We start from the raw sequence: 23,232 nt of genomic DNA on the forward strand, positions 1-23,232 counted from the left end.
GGGGGGACATAAGAGCAATGAAATGTACCGATAATTACGTATAGTTGCGTATTTTCCTAAGCTTGGGAGCCAGGAACACACAGAATTTCTCATTTGGATCCCAGGCTGAAAAAGTTTAATAAGAAACCCTGCTGTAGAGGGCTATCCTAGAACTGTACTTACAGGTATCAGATATCACGTAACATGCAGGCTAACTGTACTTACAGGTATCAGATATCACGTAACATGCAGGCTAACTGTACTTACAGGTATCAGATATCACGTAACATGCAGGCTAACTGTACTTACAGGTATCAGATATCACGTAACATGCAGGCTAACTGTACTTACAGGTATCAGATATCACGTAACATGCAGGCTAACTGTACTTACAGGTATCAGATATCACGTAACATGCAGGCTAACTGTACTTACAGGTATCAGATATCACGTAACATGCAGGCTAACTGTACTTACAGGTATCAGATATCACGTAACATGCAGGCTAACTGTACTTACAGGTATCAGATATCACGTAACATGCAGGCTAACTGTACTTACAGGTATCAGATATCACGTAACATGCAGGCTAACTGTACTTACAGGTATCAGATATCACGTAACATGCAGGCTAACTGTACTTACAGGTATCAGATATCACGTAACATGCAGGCTAACTGTACTTACAGGTATCAGATATCACGTAACATGCAGGCTAACTGTACTTACAGATATCAGGCGCTTCGTCTGATCCATCCGGACAGTCCTTCTCTCCATCGCAGCGCCATCCTTTAGAGATGCATGTCACCTGGTCCTTACACACAAACTGCTTAGGACTGCATGTCTTCGGAGCTGGAACATACAGAACACAGACAAGGTGTTATTACCAACATTTATCACAGAGTCCTTAGTTATTTTTGGAGAATGTCCCCCCCCCCCCCCAGAGATCCTGTAATACAACGACATATGTAATTCTACGATTTTCCCCTATACTTCGTTTTTGTGCCTGCATTTCTGTTAAAAAGGTATGAATGTTTTATTTTCAACTGAACAGAAATTAGGCTAGCGAACCACTACTGAAGACATTTATTGGATCAGGACTGTTGTTGCTTTGGGTGTGTTTTTTGTGGGCAGGTTGTTATAGCGTTAGCATATAGACTCGCATAAACTGGCCTAATTAAAGTGGCGCTTCACAAGGTTTCCCAGAGTGTGGCTGAGTCTTACCAGACCAGACCTGGTCTCAAGTACTATTTATTTTATTTCAAATACTTTCAGCGTTTGGTGGAGCCTTGCCTGGAGTGTCAGCTGGGCGGGGTTGCACATTTTGGGACTATGCAATTGGTTTAATAGCGCCAGGCAAGCTCAATCCAGGGCAGCTAGAGTATTTGAGAGATGGCAAATACTATTTGAACCCAGGTGTGAGTTTCAGTTTAACCATGTCAGCAGAGGTGCAGTGCCAGACATAGCTAGAGGGCCATTGGGCTGTCAGGGCTACTCTGTGGTGCTACCATGTGGTAAACCAACCTCAACAATCTCTGCTGACATGTACTGCTCAGAAATACCACACCGGGATTCTTCTCAGAGGTCAGAGAAAATGACTGACTGCTCAGTGATGACCGTGAAGATTGTGGTAGAAATGAAAAGGCTTCTGGTCGGTAACCCCCTCAGAGGTAAATCCAAAGCAGAGGGAAAACGGGCTGTCTGGGGAGAGGAAATAAACAAACTGCTAACCGACTTAAAGGCACCAGTGTTGAGAGTGAGTGAGTTTGTAGAAAAGTGTGTTTTCTGGATGAGGTGCTCCACTCCCTGTGGTGGATTGGATACAGAGCAGGGTTATTGACCTTGTGTTGACCCCTGCATGGTCACCCAGCAACAAGGTGTGTGTGTGTGTGTGTGTGTGTGTGTGTGTGTGTGTGTGTGTGTGTGTGTGTCACCCTGGGCCTGGACTAAGGCCTTTAAGTCTGGAAAATTCCATCACAGATCATGAGGGGAACAGCCTGGTTTGTTGCTGACAGCCAGGTCCTACATGACAAATATGCTAGTTTGGCAGACTGGCAGCATTGCCTCATTGTATCTGGTTCCTGCCTTTCAGTCAGTACATTGGTATTCAGATAGAGGAGGCGGCGGAGGAGGAGGAGGTGGTGCTGTTGGGAGGCAGAGTTGAATACTGTTGGCAAAGACTCTTCTCGTGAGTCAGCAGAGTACGATCACGATGTGTTGACTAGATGAAAATGAATCACTTCTGTAGGATTAAACCAAGCACAAAACTAACAACAAAAAAATAACATTCCAGACAGTTACACTGGTTCCCAACTATAATCAGGATTCAGGAGGAGAGAAGAGTACTGTATTGGTCGTGTGTCTACCTCAGCTGGGGACGTCATTGTTACTGTACTTGTTTTAGAGAGAGCAGAGCAGCAGTGTTGTGGAAACAGAGCAGAGTCCCACACACACAGAGAGAGAATCGCAGCACATAGCAGACCACCTCATTGTGATTCTCTGCAGGAACTGCCTCGCTCGCCCTCCCTCTCTCTCTCCATCTTTCCTTCCCTCTTTCCCTCCCTCCCTCAGCACATCATTTAGCAGGCAGAGCGGTGTTTGGGGGAAGGGAGCGGAACACAAGGGGAAAGTGATGTGACTGCAATCACAAGAGAGTATGAGGGCAGTGTATCATTGTGGTCATGTTCTCTCTAAACTGTCATGCTAAGGGATTTAGGCTAGAGAGCCCTGGGAGTGAGTGAGTGAGTGTGTGTGTGTGTGTGGACTCAAATGCGGGGACTCATCAGTGTCAGGTTATTGTAAATACAATTAGAAGCTGAAGGGTATGCTGCAGATCAAATGACAGCCGTCTTTAATACACTAACAGCACCTTGATGTTTGAAATGATTAGGAGAGTGACGGTACTTAACATTCAGAGCAGCATCGCCGCTCTCTTTCAGGCCTCTCCATTTACACTCAAGGACATGAGAGGACAGACATTTCCAAATGAAGGCATTTCCCAATGTGACAGGAATGTAATATGTGAACACAACCATGAATGGATAGGAGAGAACGACTTGAGTGCACAAACTTCACAAGGCCCTAGCAACCGCACAGGGGAGGGGCAAAAATAAAGACGGAGGGAGAGAGAAAACATTGTACCATTTTTTTTTTTAAAGAACAGACAGAAGCCGATGACTGAAGGAACTTAGATGACATGCACACACCTAGTCCCAAAGAGGAACCACTGAGATGGAACAAGAGGCTAACCATGGCCCGAGGGCTATTAGAAGTTACAGCTCACTCTCCATTGGTCATTTATGACCATTTCCTGTATTTGTCAATTCTGCAACGCTGTAAATACATTAGCTCCACTTACACTGATAAACAGTACTACCCTTCCATTGATACTACCCTTCCTTGAGCCAGTCTCAACAGCTGAACATAGCCAGACAAAAAGGGTAGGTCCAGCAATGAGACCGGGAGAGGAGTGGTATTGAGCCCAAATCAGGCTGCTGTGTGTGGATATTCTCCTCCTCATGCCCTGGCCTTTCTAAGCCTAACCTGGAGCATAGATTCAGGTAGGAGAAGGGATCAGTGGAAGTATAAAAGCCTAGAGTAGGCTGCTATGTACGGGCATTTCCCTCTCCTCCCCTTGCCTCTCTGGAGCAGCTCAGCCACTTGTTCTCCATGACTGGGCATAAAAACTGGAAATAAAACATTGCGGGTTCTAATTTTATCAACGCTCCACATACCAGTGTGTACACACACACACACACGGGAGAACCTCCGGGGGTAATTGGAGGTTGCTGGCTAGCTTTTCCCCTCAGTCGTCCCCTTTCAAAGCACAGTTCTGAAATATCTCAAACAGAGATGGGGATTGTTAATTCCTTATTAACGACCTTATTTTTTCCCCCAAAGGCAAGGCCAAAATGCTGCAGAAGGTGCAACATCAACCTGGGATTTGATGGTAATCATTTGAATATGTTTGAGCTCCAGAAGGGGGAAGAATGAATGAATGAAAGAAATTAATGAATGGCCTTCATTTGCCCTCCTGGGACTGGCTGGACCAAACAGTAAACGGGTATTTAAAAGGCTATGATGCCAGCGGAAGCTAAAGCTGGCATTGCCAGTTAAATTACTTCCTTTTCCTGCCACCTCTGAAAGGTGACTTGGATTACATTACCATTGGTGCTGTTATCACTAGACCTCCGGGAACACCCATCAATTAATCATTTCTCACCTCACTGCATTTCATCCAAAAGGAAAACAGCCACAACAGAATTGTGTAAGTCATTCAAATGTGTTAAACCTCGCAAGGCTGCCGGCCCAGATGACATACCTAGCCGCGCCCTCAGAGCATGTGCAGACCAGTTGGCTGTTGGGTATTCTGACATTTTCAAGCGCTCTCTAGCTCAGGCCGCTATCCCCACCTGCTTCAAGATGTCCAATATTATCCCTGTACCCCAAAAAATAGAAAGTAACTGAACTGAATGACTAACGCCCCGTAGCACTCACTTCAGTCATCATGAAGTGCTTCGAGAAGCTAGTCAGACCACATCACCACCTCCCTCCCCAACTCACCTACCGCCCTGACAAACCCAAGGACGACGCAATCGCCATTGCACTGAACACTGCCCTCACCAACCTGGACAAAAAGGAATGCATATGTGATGATGCTGTTCATCGACTACAGCTCTGACTTCAATACTATAGCGCCCTCTAAGCTCACGGCCCTGGGACTGAACTCCTCCCTACGGAACTGGGTCCTGGACTTTCAGACGGGCCGCCTCGAGGTGACGGAGGTAATGTTGTCTAGCTTCGACACTGATTCTCATCACTAGGGTCCCACAAGGGTGCGTCCTCGGTCCCCTCCTGTACACCCACGACTGAGTGGCCTCACACAGTTCCAATGCCGTCATCAGCAAACTTGATGACACGACAGTAGTAGGCCTGATTACCAACAACGACGGGACAGCCTACAGGGAACAGGTAGACTGCCTGCCCTCCAGGACACCTCCACCACCAAGAGGATCATAAGGGATCTTGTCGCACTAAGAATGAGTCCGTGATTGGGGTTGTTATGGTTTAACATGTAACAAGGTCCTATTAGGATACTAAACTGAATCGCATGAAAACACCTATAATAAGGTGACGAGCAGTGTGAAGGTATTTCTACTGTTTTGACGTCAACGACTGTCAAAACAGTCCTCTGGCTATTTATTACACTCAATAATATCACTAATTTGTGATCCAGATTAAATTTGACAGCAAATTACGAGTACTCTCATTTCATATGTACACTACCGTACAAAAGTTTGGCGTCACTTAGAAATGTACTTGTTTTTGAAAGAAAAGCTATTTTTTTGTCCATTAAAATATCAAATTGATCCGAAATACCAGTGTAGACAGTGTTAAATGTTGTAAATGACTATTGTGGCTGGAAACGGCAGATACTTTATGGAATATCTACATAGGCGTAGAGTCCCATTATCATCAACCATCACTCCTGTGTTCCAATCGCACATTGTGTTAGCTAATCCAAGTTTATCATTTTAAAAGGCTAATTGATCATTAGAAAACCCTTTTGCAATTATGTTAGCACAGCTAAAAACTGTTGTTCTGATTAAAGAAGCAATAAAACTGGCCTTCTTTAGACTAGTTGAGTATCTGGAGCATCAGCATTTGTGGGTTTGATTACAAGCTCAAAATGGCCAGAAACAAATAACTTTCTTCTGAAACTCGTCTTCTGAGAAATGAGGGCTATTCCATGCGAGAAATTGCCATGAAACTGAAGATCTCGTACAACGCTGTGTACTACTCCCTTCACAGAACAGCAGAAACTGGCTCTTACCAGAATAGAAAGACGAGTGGGAGGCCCGGTGCACAACTGAGCAAGAGGACAAGTACATTAGAGTGTCTAGTTTGAGAAACAGATGCCTCACAAGTCCTCAACTGACATGTTCATGAAATAGTACCCGCAAAACACCAGTCTCAAAGTCAACAGTGAAGAGGCGACTCTGGGATGCTGGCCTTCTAGGCAGAGTTCCTCTGTCCAGTGTCTGTGTTCTTTCGCCCATCTTAATCATTTATTTTTATTGGCCATGTGAGATACGGCTTTTTCTTTGCAACTCTGCCTAGAAGGCCAGCATCCCGGAGTCGCCTCTTTACTGTTGACGTTGAGACTGGCGTTTCGCGGGTACTATTTAATGAAGCTGCCAGAAAAGTGATTTTCTTTCAAAAACAAGGACATTTCAAAGTGACCCCAAACTTTTGAACTGTAGTGTATTCTACTGTATTTTAGTCAATGCCACTCCGACATTGCTCATCTTAATATTTATATTTATTTATTCCATTATTTTACTTTGAGATGTGTGTATTGTTAGATACTACTGCACTGTTGGAGCTAGGAACACAAGCATTTCGCTACACCCGCAATAACATCTGCAACATATGTGTACGTGACCAATAAAAATTGGATTTGAGGTGAACGCTCTAATAAACATAGCTGATGTTGCTGCACTCACGTTTCTATTTACTACTGATTTATGAACTACAAATAAACCTATAACTAATAGTATAAACTACTTATAAACCCTTATTTCTTCCATAAATTAATGTTGGTTATCAGACAAAAATAACAATATCTCTATAGGCCTACTGTATATGGAGGCTTTGTACACAGAGACAAGAGAGTTCTATTGTAGATTAGCATTAAATATAAAAGCAGAGTTCCTCTCTCAATACCTATTAGAAGCTGAGGAATGCGCTCAGTCAGTCTGGCCCACTTTGTAAGATTTGTCATAATATTTGTTCAAGAAATACCTGAGAAGTGAAAGCCTTTTCACACATCTGTCTGAGGTCACAGGAAGCTACTGTATGTCTGTATCTGTGTTACTAGCCAGTCTGGAGGAAGTGCCCTGCCCTGTATTCCCTCACACATTCAAGCATCGCAGAGTAGGAGTGGTGATCTAGGATCAGGTCTGCAATGTCCATATAACTGTATTAATTATGATCTAAAATGTTAAACTGATCCTAGATCAGCAAACACACTCAAATGCCTTATGAGTAGGATGTTAACGAGGCCTAACAATTAATTGATGTTGTGGTTTGTCAGTGCTGTATTTATTTTACGTACATTTATATGCACAAGGCACATTTGAGGCAATTACCAATTCAGCACAGATAAAAGTTATTCTCGTCACACTCTGCTGGTGAATGTCAATGAGGTGGCAGAGGGCAGGATGAGATGAAACTAGTCAGCGTCGTTGCTCAGATCACAGTGTGTGTGTGTGTGTGTGTGTGTGTGTGTGTGTGTGTGTGTGTGTGTGTGTGTGTGTGTGTCAGGTGATAAAGAAGAGGTAGAGAACGAGAGAGAGTGCCAGAGCGACAGAAAATAAACAAACTGGAGACAGCATAAAATGGCAGAAAGAGACCACAGCAGAGTATAGGATAGTAGAGTGGGAGTTGTTCCATGTCACCACTACTTAATGAGCAGAGCAGGCAGGCAGGCATATGACAGAGGCCTCCAGACATCAAGCCCCAGCTGGGACCAAATGACGGGCCCACTTTAACTCCCTCCCTCATCCTGCCATCCCTTGCTATGTCTCCCTCATCCTGCCATCCCTTGCTATGTCTCCCTCATCCTGCCATCCCTTGCTATGTCTCCCTCATCCTGCCATCCCTTGCTATGTCTCCCTCATCCTGCCATCCCTTGCTATGTCTCCCTCATCCTGCCATCCCTTGCTATGTCTCCCTCATCCTGCCATCCCTTGCTATGTCTCCCTCATCCTGCCATCCCTTGCTATGTCTCCCTCATCCTGCCATCCCTTGCTATGTCTCCCTCATCCTGCCATCCCTTGCTATGTCTCCCTCAATACGGCCATCCCAACAAATCAAAACCAGACCCTCAGCACATTCCAGCACCTTTTAATTGATTTCATGTGTAGGGTTCTCGCAACCCTCCCCCCCTCAAATCTCAGAGAAGAGACACATGCTTTAAAAGAAGAGGAGCATGGAGTCGTTCTTGGAGGAGACCTAAGGGTCATGCGTTGAAATTTGGAAGAATAAAGGTAGTTAGGGTTTTGCTAAGAGGCTGACAAGTTTATTATCAGTGGAGGGGGTTTAGAACTTCCAGGGTGCAGTATCTGTATGACACCCATAATTCTGCTGGTTAAATCTCTCTAAGGCAGCAGTTACGGTTTCAAGCTTGTCCTGGTTTACAACTCAGAAGAGTGTGCCGTGATGCCAAAGAACAGTTGCAATTGTCCCCTAATCCGTGCTTGACTTGGGCAGGAGTTCACCGGAGCCGAGTACCGGCACCTCAAATGTTCTACTGCTTGAGCTCCTGTTCCTCTTATAGAATATTAGCTCAAAAGTATTGTGGGGTTCCTGCACCTAAATATAAACACAGTACCGGCACCCAAAGTGAGTACCGGAACCTATTTCAGTCCAAGTCAAGCACTGTACAGAACACAACAGATAGCTCAAATGTTTACTAACAGAGTACACTAAAATGTTAGAAACACTTCCACATGTTCTAGCACTGAGTTAAAGTGGAATAGCAGCCTTTTATCCTTCCCATTCCCCAGTGGGCAATTTCCCCGGGCCTGGCGATAGTGATTGGATTATATTACATGCTGTTAAAAGGTAAGAGCCCAAATGGGAATCTGAAATGAATGGAATAAAATGAACGAGTCAGAGTTATCGACATTCTTGGAGCATACACACACACAAACAGTCAAAAGTTTGGACACACCTACTCATTAAAACAAAACAAAAATGTATTACTATTTTCTACATTGTAGAATAATTGTGAAAACATCAAAACTATTAAATAACACATATGGAATAATGTAGTAACCAAGAAAAGTGTTAAACCAATATATATATTTTAGATTCTTCAAATAGCCACCCTTTGCCTTGATGACAGCTTTGCACACTCTTGGCATTCTCTCAACCAGCTTTGAGGTAGTCGCCTAGAATGCATTTCAATTAACAGGTGTGCCATCTTAACAGTTGTGTTGTGACAAGGTAGGGGTGGTATACAGAATATAACCCTGGTTAGAGCCAGAACAAGAATAGACTGACGAGTTTCAGAAGAAAGGTCTTTGTTTCTGGCCACTTTCAGCCTGTAATCGAACCCACAAATGCTGATGCTCCAGATACTCAACTAGTCTAAAGAAGGCCAGTTTTATTGCTTCTTTAAAATCAGAACAACAGTTTTCAGATGCGCTAACACAATTGCAAAAGGGTTTTCTAATGATCAATTAGCCTTTTTTTAATTGATCAACTTGGATTAGCTAACACAACGTGCCATTGGAACACAGGAGTGATGGTTGCTGATAATGGGCCTATGTAGATATTCCATAAACATTCTGCCGTTTCCAGCCACAATAGTCATTTACAACGTTAACAATGTCTACACTGTATTTCTGATCAATTTGATGTTATTTTAAAAATTAAAAAGTGCTTTTCTTTCAAAAACAAGGCCATTTCTAAGTGAACGGTAGTGTGTGTGTCATATATATATATATATATATATATATGGGGTGACGGAGAGGTGGAGGGCTCTGCAGGAAAGAGAGTTAAACCAGGGCTGTTTCCCGTCACATTAATTCTCTCCAACCCACTTCGCTTTCTGTTATATGGAATTTGGAACTTCCAGAGTTCCACACAGTTCCAAAGAGTTCCAAGAACCGAAAAAGCAAACCAACCACTAGTATGTAATGACACCCTGGAGGTCAATTTGAAATCATTTCTCTGTTGCTCAGTTTAACAGCAATATTTCAAAGCAAGAATTCCCCGCTTTGAAAGTAACAATTAAAACCAAACTAGGACCATAAGAAAGAATGAAGAGAAGAAAAGAAAGAGGGCAGAGAAGCTAGTTGTTATTCCGGGAGTTTCTGTGGTTCATTAAATATTCAGTGGGACTTGGCACAAAACAAAATTGTGAAAGAGGAGGTAGTTAGTTATACAATGGGATGTTATAGATAGATGTGTGCCAAACAAAATATTCGTTAAACGGTCTAGTTTGTTTCCAGATTTCTATGAAATCTGACCTATAATTAATTACAATATTAGTTAAATAAATTGTTTTCCTTCCCAGAAAAATGCAATTAAGTATGTTAAAAAGCAGCTCATTTGTGTTGGAATGGTGTGGGCATACCCCAACAACAGAATGGTGTGGGCATATACCGGTCATTAAAAATATTCACGCAGGTAGACTGCTGATTGGCCAGCTCATCCGCCTCAGGAAGATGACATCATCCTCTATGAGGAAATAGCAAGCATTTCTGAAACGGCCTGTTTGAGAATCAAGTTTGAGATTGGGTTTATGAAGTGTTTTTTCTCCAATTTATGCTTTGGCCCATATATGATTATAGGATGAGTCAACAACATTATTTGGGTATGAGTTAACAGAATATGAACTTTTATAAAGTGAGATTTTCACTGGACAGTTACTTTAACACTTTATATAAAGCTGCTGCTATACCTGTGTAGTAACACTATCGCTATGTTAGTGTATAAGTTGCAGTGTTACAACACAGGTATGGAGCAACTTAATGTAGAGTGGAAGGGAACAATGGTAGGGCCCTATAAAATATGTTGTATTTTTAAACTGATTCCGTTTAGTTTTTCTCCATTTTTCTCCATTTTGTTTTTCCAGGTTTCAGTTTTTCCCCAATAGGTTCAGGGTTTCTCTCATAAAATGACACTTTTTTAACAGAAATAAATAAAATTGATGTTCCAAGTCCACAACAATGCCTAAAACACATCAGAAGACCACTTTTGAGGTCTGGGAATAATCTAAAAGAAATTTTGATTTTGGGGTGTAGTTACCCTTTAATTCAAGTGCGCACCAGCAGTACACTGTAGCAAATCAAATCAAATTTATTTTATATAGCCCTTCGTACATCAGCTAATATCTCGAAGTGCTGTACAGAAACCCAGCCTAAAACCCCAAACAGCAAGCAATGCAGGTGTAGAAGCACGGTTTGATTTGATTTGATTTTTAGCACTCATGTGCACTCATGTGATTGCAGTTTGCAAAACAAAATGGCCACTGAATTTATGCAAATAATCCTGATATCACTCTGCCAGGTAGGCAATTGAATTGAGAAGGTTTTTGGGAAAGCCCATACATCTCTACCAGTAGACAGTTATCATTAGCATCACCGCTAAAGGCTACACAAAGTGTCATTGTTCAGTCTTTAAGTATACTATATGTTGACTATCATTACACTTAAACACACTTATTTAAAAGTGTACTTCAATTTCATATGCTTTAATGATGTATATTCATTCAAAATACACTTGGAGTTGTTTTTAAGTTGAAGAATTTATTTTCTATATGAAACTGAGTGATCAAGTACACTATAAGTATAGTTTCAGGGCCAATAATGAGTTTCAAAGTACTTTCTGAATTCCTGTTCATAAGATTGCAGGGAAAGAGAAAGTTGACAATGATTGTTTATTACACATAAGGGAACATGCGCAGCTGAGGAACATGCTTCCTGAGTGTACTTTTTCATATCTCAAGAAAATACACTTAAGTATAATTTCAAAAAAGCATTTAAATGTCCACAAAATATATTTAAGTACTTTCCAAAAATGATTTTGCTCAAAATGATAATTGCATATTATCCAGCATCCTTTTCTGCAGCTAATGTTTTGCTTTATAATACTGTCCTTCAATATATTAATGAAGTATGATTTAGGTATATTTAAATATTTTTTCCCCCGCCCGCTTGGCATAACTTATTCGAAAAGTCATTAATATGACCAAGTTCAATACATTTTTGAATATTGTTGAACTCCATTTTAATGTCTGGATTCCGTGATTCAGTCCACGTTCTCTGCAATGCAAATTTTACAGGGCCCTACAATGGACTAGAGGTCGACCGATTAATCGGAATGGCCGATTAATTAGGGCCGATTTCAAGTTTTCATAACAATCGGAAATTGGTATTTTTATTCTTTTTTACACCTTTAACTAGGCAAGTCAGTTAAGAACAAATTCTTATTTTCAATGACAGTCTAGGAACAGTGGGTTAACTGCCTTGTTTAGGGGCAGAACATTAGATTTTTACTTTGTCAGCTCGGGGATTCAATCTTGCAACTTTACAGTTAACTAGTCCAACGCTCTAACCACCTGCCTCATTGCACTCCACGAGGAGCTTGCCTGTTACGCGAATGCAGTAAGAAGCCAAGGTAAGTTGCTAGCTAGCATTAAACTTATCTAATAAAAAACAATCAATCAATCATAATCACTAGTTAACTACACTTGGTTGATGATATTACTAGTTTATCTAGCATGTCCTGCGTTGCATATAATCGATGCGGTGCGCATTCGCGAAAAAGGACTGTCAATGCTCCAACGTGTACCTAACCATAAACATCAATGCCTTTCTTAAAACCAATACACAAGTATACACTTTTAAACCTGCATATTTAGTTAATATTGCCTGCTATAAGATGAATTTATTTTAACTAGGTAAATTGTGTCACTTCTCTTGCAACAGAGTCAGGGTATATGCAGCAGTTTGGGCCGCCTGGCTCGCTGCGAACCGTGTGAATACTATTTCTTCCTAACAAAGACAGCCAACTTCACCAAACGGGGGATGATTTAATAAAAGCGCATTTGCGGAAAAAAGCACAATCGTTGCACGACTGTACCTAACCATAAACACCAATGCCTTTCTTAAAATCAATACACAGAAGTATATATTTTTAAAACTGCATATTTAGCTAAAAGAAATCCAGGTTTGCAGGCAATATTAACCAGGTGAACTGGTGTCACTTCTCTTGCGTTCATTGCACACAGAGTCAGGGTATATGCAACAGTTTGGGCCGCCTGGCTCGTTGCGAACTAATTTGCCAGAATTTTACGTAATTATGACATAACATTAAAGGTTGTACAATGTAACAGCAATATTTAGACTTAGGGATGCCATCCGTTAGATAAAATACGGAACGGTTCCGTATTTCACTGAAATAAACGTTTTGCTTTCGAAATGATTGTTTCCGGATTCGACCGTATTATTATTATTATTTAATTAAGTCTATGATTTGTTATTTGATAGAGCAGTCTGACTGAGCGGTGGTAGGCAGCAGCAGGCTCGTAAGCATTCATTCAAACAGCACTTCCATGCATTTTGCCAGCATCTCTTCGCTGTGCTTCAAGCATTGAGCTGTTTATGACTTCAAGCCTATCAACTCCCGAGTTTAGGCTGGTGTAACCGATGTGAAATGGCTAGCTAGTTAGCGGGGTGCGCGCTAATAGCGTTTCAAACGTCACTCGCTCTGAGACTTGGAGTAGTTGTTCCCCTTGCTCTGCAAGGCCCGCGGATTTTGTGGAGCGATGGGTAACGATGCTTCAAGGGTGGCTGTTGTCGATGTGTTCCTGGTTTGAGCCCAGGTAGGGGCGAGGAGAGGGACGGAAGCTATACTGTTACACTGGCAATACTATAGTGCCTATAAGAACATCCAATAGTCAAAGGTATATGAAATACAAATGGTATAGAGAGAAATAGTCCTATAAATACTATATTAATTACAACCTAAAACATCTTACATTGGAATATTGAAGTCTCATGTTAAAAGGAACCACCAGCTTTCATATGTTCTCATGTTCTGAGCAAGGAACTTAAAGGTTAGCTTTTTTACATGGCACATATTGTACTTTTACTTTCTTCAACACTTTGTTTTTGCATTATTTAAACCAAATTGAACATGTTTCATTATTTATTTGAGGCTAAATTGATTTTTATTGATGTGTTATATTAAGTTAAAGTGTTCATTCAGTATTGTTGTAATTGTCATTACTACAAATATATACAGTATATATATATATATATATTTTTTTAATGGTCTGATTAATTGGTATCGTCTTTTTTTGGTTCTCCAATAATCGGTATCGCCGTTGAAAAATCATAATCGGTCGACCTCTACAATGGACACCTGCTGTCCACCCTAAACACTGCAAAACACCATGCTCAGACACACAGGGCACACAGGGCACACAGGGCACACAGGGCACACAGGGCACACAGGGCACACAGGGCACACAGGGCACACAGGGCACACAGGGCACACAGGGCACACAGGGCACACAGGGCACACAGGGCACACAGGGCAGCAGGTAACCTAGTGGTTAGAGCGTAGGATTAGCTAGTTTGAAAGGTCGATAGTTCCAATCCCGGCGCCGACAAGGTGAAAAGTCTGCCAATGTGCCCGTGAACAAGGCACTTAATTGCTCCAGGTTTGCCGTTGATAATGGCAGACTCTGGCTGTGACCCCACCCTCCGAGGCTGTCTCAGGGAGAGTTGGGCTATGCAAAAAAATATATAGATATTTCCAATTCACAAGTATATATTAATACCCACTTGTACACGTGTGAAATAGGACAAATATAAGCACCCGCCAAATTATTATTACACACACACACACCCAACCTCGGTCCCAACTTATTCAATGGAGGCTCTGTGCAGTGCCCATCCAACAGGAACAGCCATTTAGCTTTGTGCTAAAGGAGCAACTGGCCTTGCAGTTTGACTGCAGCTTACTTTAAGCATTAACCGGCTTACTGTTCTCACACAATATCCATTGGTCATTGAAGCCCATTCTAATCCCTAAGTCATTTTCTAAGTGGTTAAACATGCATACAACAGCTGAACTTTGAGGGCCAGGCAGTCATCACGTACCCTAGCTGGCTACCCTCCCTTTTTTTACCATAAGCACAACAAAGGGGTCTGGGGCTGAACTCTGACGTAACATGACGAGCTGCTGCACGCTGTCACAGAGGGGGAGGAATTGATAGACATAGAAAGGAGCCTATAGCGATTACGAGTTGCTGTCAACTCACTCTCTCCAGCAGCCTCTGCTCTCTGACTGTGAATGTGCAGCAGGCTACAGCCTCACTACACTGCCTTCCACAGATTCAGCTGGTAAAAAAACAGAACATGGGAGCCACAAAATGAATCAACGCTGGACCACATAAATTGACTGAGGCCTTCATTCATTGCAGCTCTACGAAAGCCATTAAAAAAAAAAACTGAATGCATGGCTTACTCTTTACTTCTGAAACCAAGACAGCAAAAAAAGACTGGGGGAGGAATTAAGCTATATAGTAAATATTGTATGAAAATGTTTGATGAAACAAGACAACTTAATTCAGTTCAAAGGATTCCCACTGTATTGAAGGTTTATGTGAAGGTTTAATGAGTGTTGATTTCCCTGGATCTCTGCTAGTCCAAAACACTCATTAGAATCACATCAAAGTTGGAGGCCGAGCGGCGTGTGTGTGTGTGTGTGTGTGTGTGTCTGGCTCAATAATAGGCAAGAATGAACGATAAATAATTATTTGCGCCTTTCAAAAATACCCAACCTTACAGAGTAAGGAATAAAATAGTGAATATAAATATGACAATACTAAAACGACACCCCAAAAATTGCAAGCTCAATAATACACAACAGAAAAACAAGGTTATCAAGGCAGTTAAAATGAAGACGATTCCTGATTGGTAGATTAAAAGAAAAAAAGAGCTAGACCAAGGTTTCAAACTATAGGCTGAATCCTAGTCTGAAAAGGGGAGTTTTTAGATTGTTTTTGAAGGTTTGGATGGGGTCAGATTCACAGAGTCATTGAAGGCTGAGGGTGGGGGTGTAGATGTGCAGCATGACGGAGAGATAGGAGTGAGCCAAGCCATACAAGGATTTGTAGGTGAGGAAAAAGGATTTTGAAGTTGATTAAAAGCCAGTGGGGTTGTAGGAGTGTGGTGTAATGTGCTCCCAGGGTGTGGTGTGGTTGAGGAGTCTCAGAGCTGTTTTGGATATGCTGAAGTTTGTTGAGGGAGCTGAGCATTGCAATAGTTCAGGCTTGAGGTAATGAAGGCACGTAGAAGTGTGTCACCAACTGAGTCGGTAAGGGACGGGCGGAGTCTGGCGATGTTCTTGAGATGGAAAAAGGCAGATTTTGTGATGTTTTAATGTACGCATCAAAGGAGAGTGTGGAATTGAGGATGACCCCCAGATTGTTCAACAGAGAGACAGGACAGATAGAGCAACGGTCAATGATAAAGTCAAACTCCTCCACCTTCTTCAGGAGACATCTTGGCGACCACCAACATGGTCTCTGAGCTTCAGAAAGCTGGAGCTCATTCATGATTGTATTTATTTCTTTTAGACAGCTGGAGTGAACAGGTGTGTCCTCAGTGTAACAGTGGAATTGTTGACCGTGTTAATGATGTAGATAATAAAAAGGAGAATCCACTAGGACTAAGCCTTGGGGGACCTCTGGCGGACAGGAGCACGGGTGGATTTGAAGTGCCCCAGGGTCACAAACTGCTGCCTGTCCGACAGGTAGGACCCTGAACCGGGCCAGGGCTGTCCGACAGGTAGGACCCTGAACCGGGCCAGGGCTGTCCGACAGGTAGGACCCTGAACCGGGCCAGGGCTGTCCGACAGGTAGGACCCTGAACCGGGCCAGGGCTGTCCGACAGGTAGGACCCTGAACCGGGCCAGGGCTGTCCGACAGGTAGGACCCTGAACCGGGCCAGGGCTGTCCGACAGGTAGGACCCTGAACCGGGCCAGGGCTGTCCGACAGGTAGGACCCTGAACCGGGCCAGGGCTGTTTCGGTGATTCCCAGGGTCCTCTCCATTCTTTCAAGGAGGATGGAATGGCAAACAGTGTCAAAGGCAGCTGGTAAGTCCAGTAGGATGAGGAGGATGAGATTGCCAGGCAGCCGCTAGTAATAGATCATTGACTACTTTGACCAGAGCCGTTTCTGTGCTGTGATTGGCCCTAAAGCCTGATTGAAGAGGTCATGAGAAGTCCATGTGCTGCTGGAGTTGGGAAGCTACAGCATGCCCAATGACTTTAGCCACAAAGGTAAGGTTGGATATGGGCTGGTAGTTGAGGTTAGCTGGGTCAAGTCCTTGTTTTTTTAACCAGAATGGGTGTGATAGCGGCCAGTTTGAGTTCAGGGGGGGGGGGGGGGGGGGGGGGGGGGGGGGGGGGGATACAGTGCCAGCGCAATGGGACACATTGACAATGTCAAACATGAGGGGAGAAAGCACAAGACAGGTCTTGACTAGGGTGGTGGACATAGGATCAAGTGAGCAGGTTAAGGCTTTGATGAGTAGACCAGAGATGAACACAGCAGCAACAGGGGAGAAGGCAGAGAGGGAAGAAAGGATTGCTACCATTTATCCATTACTCATTCAATAGCCAAGCATGCTCATAAGTAAATAAACCGGTAGCCTATTTAAAATATATTTCACAGTATGGGTAGCCTACAGTATTGCTGTGCGATAGGAGCACGACATTCTAGACTTTAATCTCAGAGCCTATACCAAGGCAGTAGAAACAATCATGTATTGATGAACAAAATATTGAACGACAATTCGTCTTTTGGAAGTGTGGGCTGTCGCATTTACTTTTAAATTGTTTGAATAGACAATTCATTTTGCAGAATGCGCACTGTAAAAGATGAAAACATTCTGCCCAAACCTCTACAGAACAAATGTGAGCACATTTGCCATTGTGCTTTCCTTTAGAAACTGTCAAGGCCCAGTTCCAACGTCTCCAGATTATACAGCAAATGAGGGGGTTTCTGTTACCATAAAAAGTTGGGGGTTGTAACCGCGGGGTTGTCGGCTCGTTCACGAGTGCACAAATATAGTATGTCTCGGATTTATCAATGAAAACATGTGTATATGTTGCGTGTGGCATCCTACAAGCTCCATGTACGCATGGTAGATAAATGAGATCCCGGATGCTGATCACAGAAGGCAGCTGGAGCAGTGAGTCGTTAGGTAGTAGATTGTTGATCGTGGAGAAGAGAGCTCTCTTTACAAACAATGCATTAATGAGCTGCAATGCAATGTCACTTTAACGTGGAGAATCGGGTCATATTTGGTAGATACGTTGATCAATGAGATTGCAACCCATTTTTCACCCACTCAAAAAGACATCCAAAAGTTGAATTCCCAATGTGTTATCACTATATGCTTTCAAACCATCTAAAAGCACAACCCAATTCCAAAGGAAAATCTATGTCTGATTAGTTGTCACCTAAATGTGTTATCACTAGTGACGCACCGATATTACATTTTTGTCCAATACCGATATCCAATATTTTCCTTGACAAAAAACTGATGCCGATAACCGATATTTAACATTTTAGCGTCCTTTTAAGCATTCTAGTACAGTTAAATAGTTAACACACACACACACACACACACATAGACGCATCGGTCTAAGGCACTGCAAGAGGCGTCACTACAGTCCCTGGTTCGAATCCAGGCTGTATCACATCCAGCCGCGATTGGGAGTCCCATAGGGCCGCGCACAATTGGCCCAGCGCCGTCCGGGTTTGGCCTGGGTAGGCCGTCATTGTAAATAAGAATTTGTTCTTAACTGACTTGTCTAGTTAAATAAAAGGTGACACACACCAAAAAGTTATTTTGTTGGCATTTACGTATGTCCCCATTACCAGTAAAACATAATCAAAACCTATTTCTTTCACTTACTTGCTGTGCTGTTTCGTTGTTCATTTGTTCAGTCGTTTAATTCTCAACCAGGATTTCTATGGAACGCCGTTTGTCTTTGCGTGTCAAAAAATATACTATTTAACGTGTCAAATAAGCTTTTTGACCAATCAGGACCTGAAAGACTGCACATCACATAAAAAATGTATGAACACGTTAAGTTATTAAGTAGTTATTACACTATCACTACGATTCATCGATACGTATGCTATGATGCTGGTAAAGTTGTCTCGCGTACCTACAGTGCTGGTCATTAAAAAAAAGCGAGCTAGCTCATGGATGCAAACCATGTTCTTCCCCATAAACATTGCAAAATGACAATCTGTTTCAGTAGCTATAGTTAGCTAGCTAACTATATAGCTAGGTGACATCATCTAAAATAATTTATAAGACAGTTCTTATTTGATTAATGGTGGTCGGACCCATCTGTGAAGCTAGCCACAAAAGTGACTTGGGGTTAGGCTTCAAAATAAAAGTATGGCAAAATTCTACTGTGTATTAATTTGCATCACTGTCAATGACATACTTTTATTTTGAAGGCAAACCGCAAATTCCACTATTGTGCCTAATCTTTATTGCGGCGAGCTTCACAACACATAACCCGGTCCGGTCGAGCCTCACTAGCCAGATGAAGCTAGCTTCAATTTCAATTTGCGAACAACAAGTGGCAACCTATCTAATACTTACTCACAAGGATTCCTAAATCATTGCTAAGAATAATGAAAATGACTGCAGTTTCTACTGGTCATTATTTTCAAGCTGGTTGTATTGGTGCTAGCTAGATACCAAGCTAAAGCTAGCTACCCCAGAAGTTGCGGTCAAACAAATTATGCTTTATTACCAATGCGGTATTGTAAACACATTGTTCGTGGCCGGTATTTGCAGACTTTTTTGTACAGCTTTGACAGTGCTACTGTATCTTTTTTGACACAAAGACCCAAACGGCACGCCACAGTATGTATGTTGTGGCGCTAATAGCAGTGACACTATTACTGCGTAACACCGGGAGGGCAACATCTGAAAAATAGTGCACTTTGTAGTGTGTACCGGTGCTCGACCAGTCGGCGAAAGCCAACATCGCCCACGACAGAGAACAGTTGATTGTCAAGGGCAATGAATTCCATTATATAGCTTTAATGGATTTCGCCTTTGAGTTGTCTCACTGAAATTTTGTTACTCTTTCAAATTACTACTCGACTTGTTGACTGCTCGATCCACACAGCAGACATTGTGGGCTAGTTAAGAATGCTGTGTTGCACGTATAGCGCAACATTTTACTTGGCGTCATTACGTCGTGTACCAACGTTATATAGGTATGCACGTCAGCTTTGACAATGGTTTTGCACCTCGGCATTAAACTAGACATCGGCCGATACCGATGTTGGCATTTTTAGCTATTATCGTTCGATTCCAATATGTTCACTGATATATCGTACATCCCTACTTATCACTGCGATTTCAACCATTTAAAATGCACTTTAAATAGTTTGATTTAATCCTATTATTCAACTTTTATTTTGGGTTGAGATGGAGACGTGAATCCAACATATTTATTATTAACTTGTAGATTCTATATACTGTCTATTTTTAGTTGAATCCTGGGTTGAATTTAAACAATAGCCGTTGATGACTTCCCAAATTCTATATACAATAGGCATAAATAGCAGTGGTATGAAGTACTTAAGTAAAAATGTTAAAGTACTACTTAAGTAGCTTTTATGGGTGTCTGTACTTTAATATGACAACTTTTACATCACTATATTCCGAAATAAAATAATATACTTCTTACTCCATACATTTTCCTTGAAGTACTTGTTACATTTAGAATGCTTAGCAGGACAAGAAAATGGTCCAATTCACACATTAACAAGAGAATATCCCTGGTATTCCCTACTGCCTATGATCTGGCTGACTCACTAAACATACATGCTTTGTTTGTAGATTATGTATGAGTGTTGGAGTGTGCCACTGGCTATCCATACATTAAAATAACAAGAAAATGGTGCCATCTGATTTACTTAATATAAAGAATTAGAAATGATTTATACTTTTACTTTTGATACTTAAGTATATTTTAGCAATTACATTTACTTTTGATCCTGAAGTGTGTGTGTGTGTGTATATATATATATATATATTCACATAGTATTTTACTAGGTGACTTGTCCTTTTTTATTAAAGTATCTTTGCTTTTAGTCAAGTATGACAACTGGGTACTTTTTACACCACTGCTAAATAGCAACATTGATAATGTATATGATTTGTTTGCTCTGTTGAACCTACCCTTTGGAATGACTTCGATAGCAACAGTGAATCTATTAAGTGGAGATTTATCAACAAATCCTTCTCACGATAGTACATTGGTAATAGTCAGTGACAAATATTAAAGCGAAGCAGTGCTGGGAGACCGAAGGGATAGCTGTAGATAGATAAACTCTCCAGTAGGACGTGCTATCCAGCCTATAGTTTTTTTTCTTATAGTGGATATTACGTTGAAGATCTGACGTTGTTTCAAAGGTACAAATTCAACATTTATACAAGGTTTGTCTATGTTGAAAATTGGTTGCCAGGATTAATCAATCCTGTGGTAAAACTTTACCCTCAAAACAACTGTTTACAATGTACTTTCCACATCACAATGCGTTGACAAATTGCATTGAAACAACATTGATTTAACCAGTTTGTGGTCAGTGGTCAAAGACTTTCTTTGTGACATAAGGCTGACAAAGTGATCAAGTTGTCACTGACAGTGTAGCCTTGCTGTGCAAACAAGTCAAACAAACGCCCAGTCAAGGATAACTAAAGAAAAAGCTGAGCAACTGTGTGAAGTCTATATGGTCCACCACCTCCTCAAAGAGCTCAGTACCGGGAGAGTGGTTCATTCTCATCCTAATGTATGCCATATGCATAGCCAATCAAGCCAATGGCTGTGGTTGCATCCCAAATGGCACCGTATTCACTATTCACCATAGGGATCTGGTCAAAAGTAGTGCACTAGATAGAGGATAGGGTGCCATTTAGGACACATCTGAATCTGAGTTCAATAGCTGTGACTAACAGAAGCAGACAGGTCTGACACATGGCAGTAGTCCATGAAATTGGAATCTTATCACCACACATCAGTTGCCTCTCTCTCGCTCTCCTCTCTCCTCCTGGCCAGGTGTGAAAGCAAGCAGCAGAGTGGAGGAGATTGGGGCCTCCTGTTCAATCGATTCTCCAGTCGAGCGCAAAACACACACACACAGCCATGGAACGGCCTTGGAATAGCCAATGTGTTTCTGGAGGTGGAACCAAGACTATAAGCCTGGAAGAGTGCTCAGTATAACGTCCGGTCTGCCTCGCTGAGCCTCACTGGTCATCCCCAGGCGTCGGGTGAAAAGTTCACCATCAGGAGATAGAAAAACAACAAATCTTTAGTCACAAAGCCAGGATTCACACATTTGTGTCAGATGTCAGGCAAACGTTGCAACCAGTTGCGACATTTGAAGAGCTAGGTTTACTCCTTGGGCTCCATTTGAACAAACCTAGCGCAATGGTCAATCTAAGCGCCGGCAGTAGTGTTATAGGTTCGGGGGTGTGTCAAAAAGTTTAGCTATTTTCACAACCACAATTATTGGCGCAGTTGCTGGCATTGGCGTGAAAGGGCTGTGTTTTGATGAATAAACAAGTTGTGGGTGTGTCGAGGCTTGGCCCCACTGGCCAATCAGACTGTGCTCCATGGTTAAATATGTGGTTGCTTTAGGTTGTGTATTTACGGGCTTTTATATAATCGCCTTGGAATCAAATCCAAATCCAACGTTAGGGAAAGGGAAAGACCTAGTCAGTTGTCGAAATGATTGTATTCAACGGAAATGTGTCTTCCGCATTTAACCCAACCCCTCTGAATCAGAGAGGTGCGGGGGGCTGCCTTAATCGACATCCACGTGTTAGTCCATTATAGTTTGTTAAACAGCTTACAGAAACAAAAATGTAGACTATCCCATCATTGCTAAATATGTTAACTTGAGCCTGTTGGTAGTCCACATTGTTCTGAGTAATTGCATGGCTTCAATGTGGAAATATGCATACTGTAGCATTCACCCTGATATAGGGGCTAGGCCTACAGTAAATTGCATTATGGCTGAGCATGGTCATGCTAAATGTTGTCAATAAGCAAGATTAAAATTCATTATTGATAAGGCCCAAAAAGACAGTGAATAATTCTAATCAAAACGTGTTTTAAATAGGCTGTCTGAATCCACTTACCGGCACCATAATTGCTTCCCGTGGGCATATATTATTAAAACAACGCCGACTATGGAGGGTTTTACGCATATCCAAAACTTTTCACAGCAGCTGGACAAATATCCAATATAAAGAGAAAGGGAGAATGTTCACTGACCGTTATACTGCGCCCAAATATAATGTTTAATATACATATCGAAACCATCTTACAGATCACATTCACACTTCTCCTGAAGTTGCTTTGCATGCTAACTACGAGGTTCACCGGTATTCCCTGAGGTTATCATCTCGTTTCATTATGGGCATGGACACATGTAGCCTCCATCATGGAGGGGGTTAAATGCACCTCCAAAGCATGGCTAAAATAATGTAGGCCTGCCTACAATACATAGATAAAAAGGGAACGTCAGCTCACTGTTTTGCGCCTCTCAAACTTAATATTTGAAAAAAGCTTTGGTGATTAAGATTGATTTCCAAGCCGTCTCACAAACTTTATC

At 42.0% G+C, this 23,232-nt stretch overlaps 1 protein-coding gene across 1 annotated transcript in view; it reads right to left on the bottom strand.

Annotated features, from left to right (window-relative positions):
* Positions 1-23,232, bottom strand: part of LOC120061032 (low-density lipoprotein receptor-related protein 1-like) — a 133,927-nt gene that overhangs the window by 98,513 nt on the left and 12,182 nt on the right. The window contains exon 2 of the mRNA XM_039010526.1: positions 709-831. Within this exon, the coding sequence (XP_038866454.1) occupies positions 709-831 (123 nt within the window). The remainder of the gene's footprint in view (positions 1-708; positions 832-23,232) is intronic.

The sequence above is a fragment of the Salvelinus namaycush genome, chromosome 16 (assembly GCF_016432855.1).
Source record: "Salvelinus namaycush isolate Seneca chromosome 16, SaNama_1.0, whole genome shotgun sequence".
In the NCBI taxonomy this organism is placed as follows: domain Eukaryota; kingdom Metazoa; phylum Chordata; class Actinopteri; order Salmoniformes; family Salmonidae; genus Salvelinus; species Salvelinus namaycush.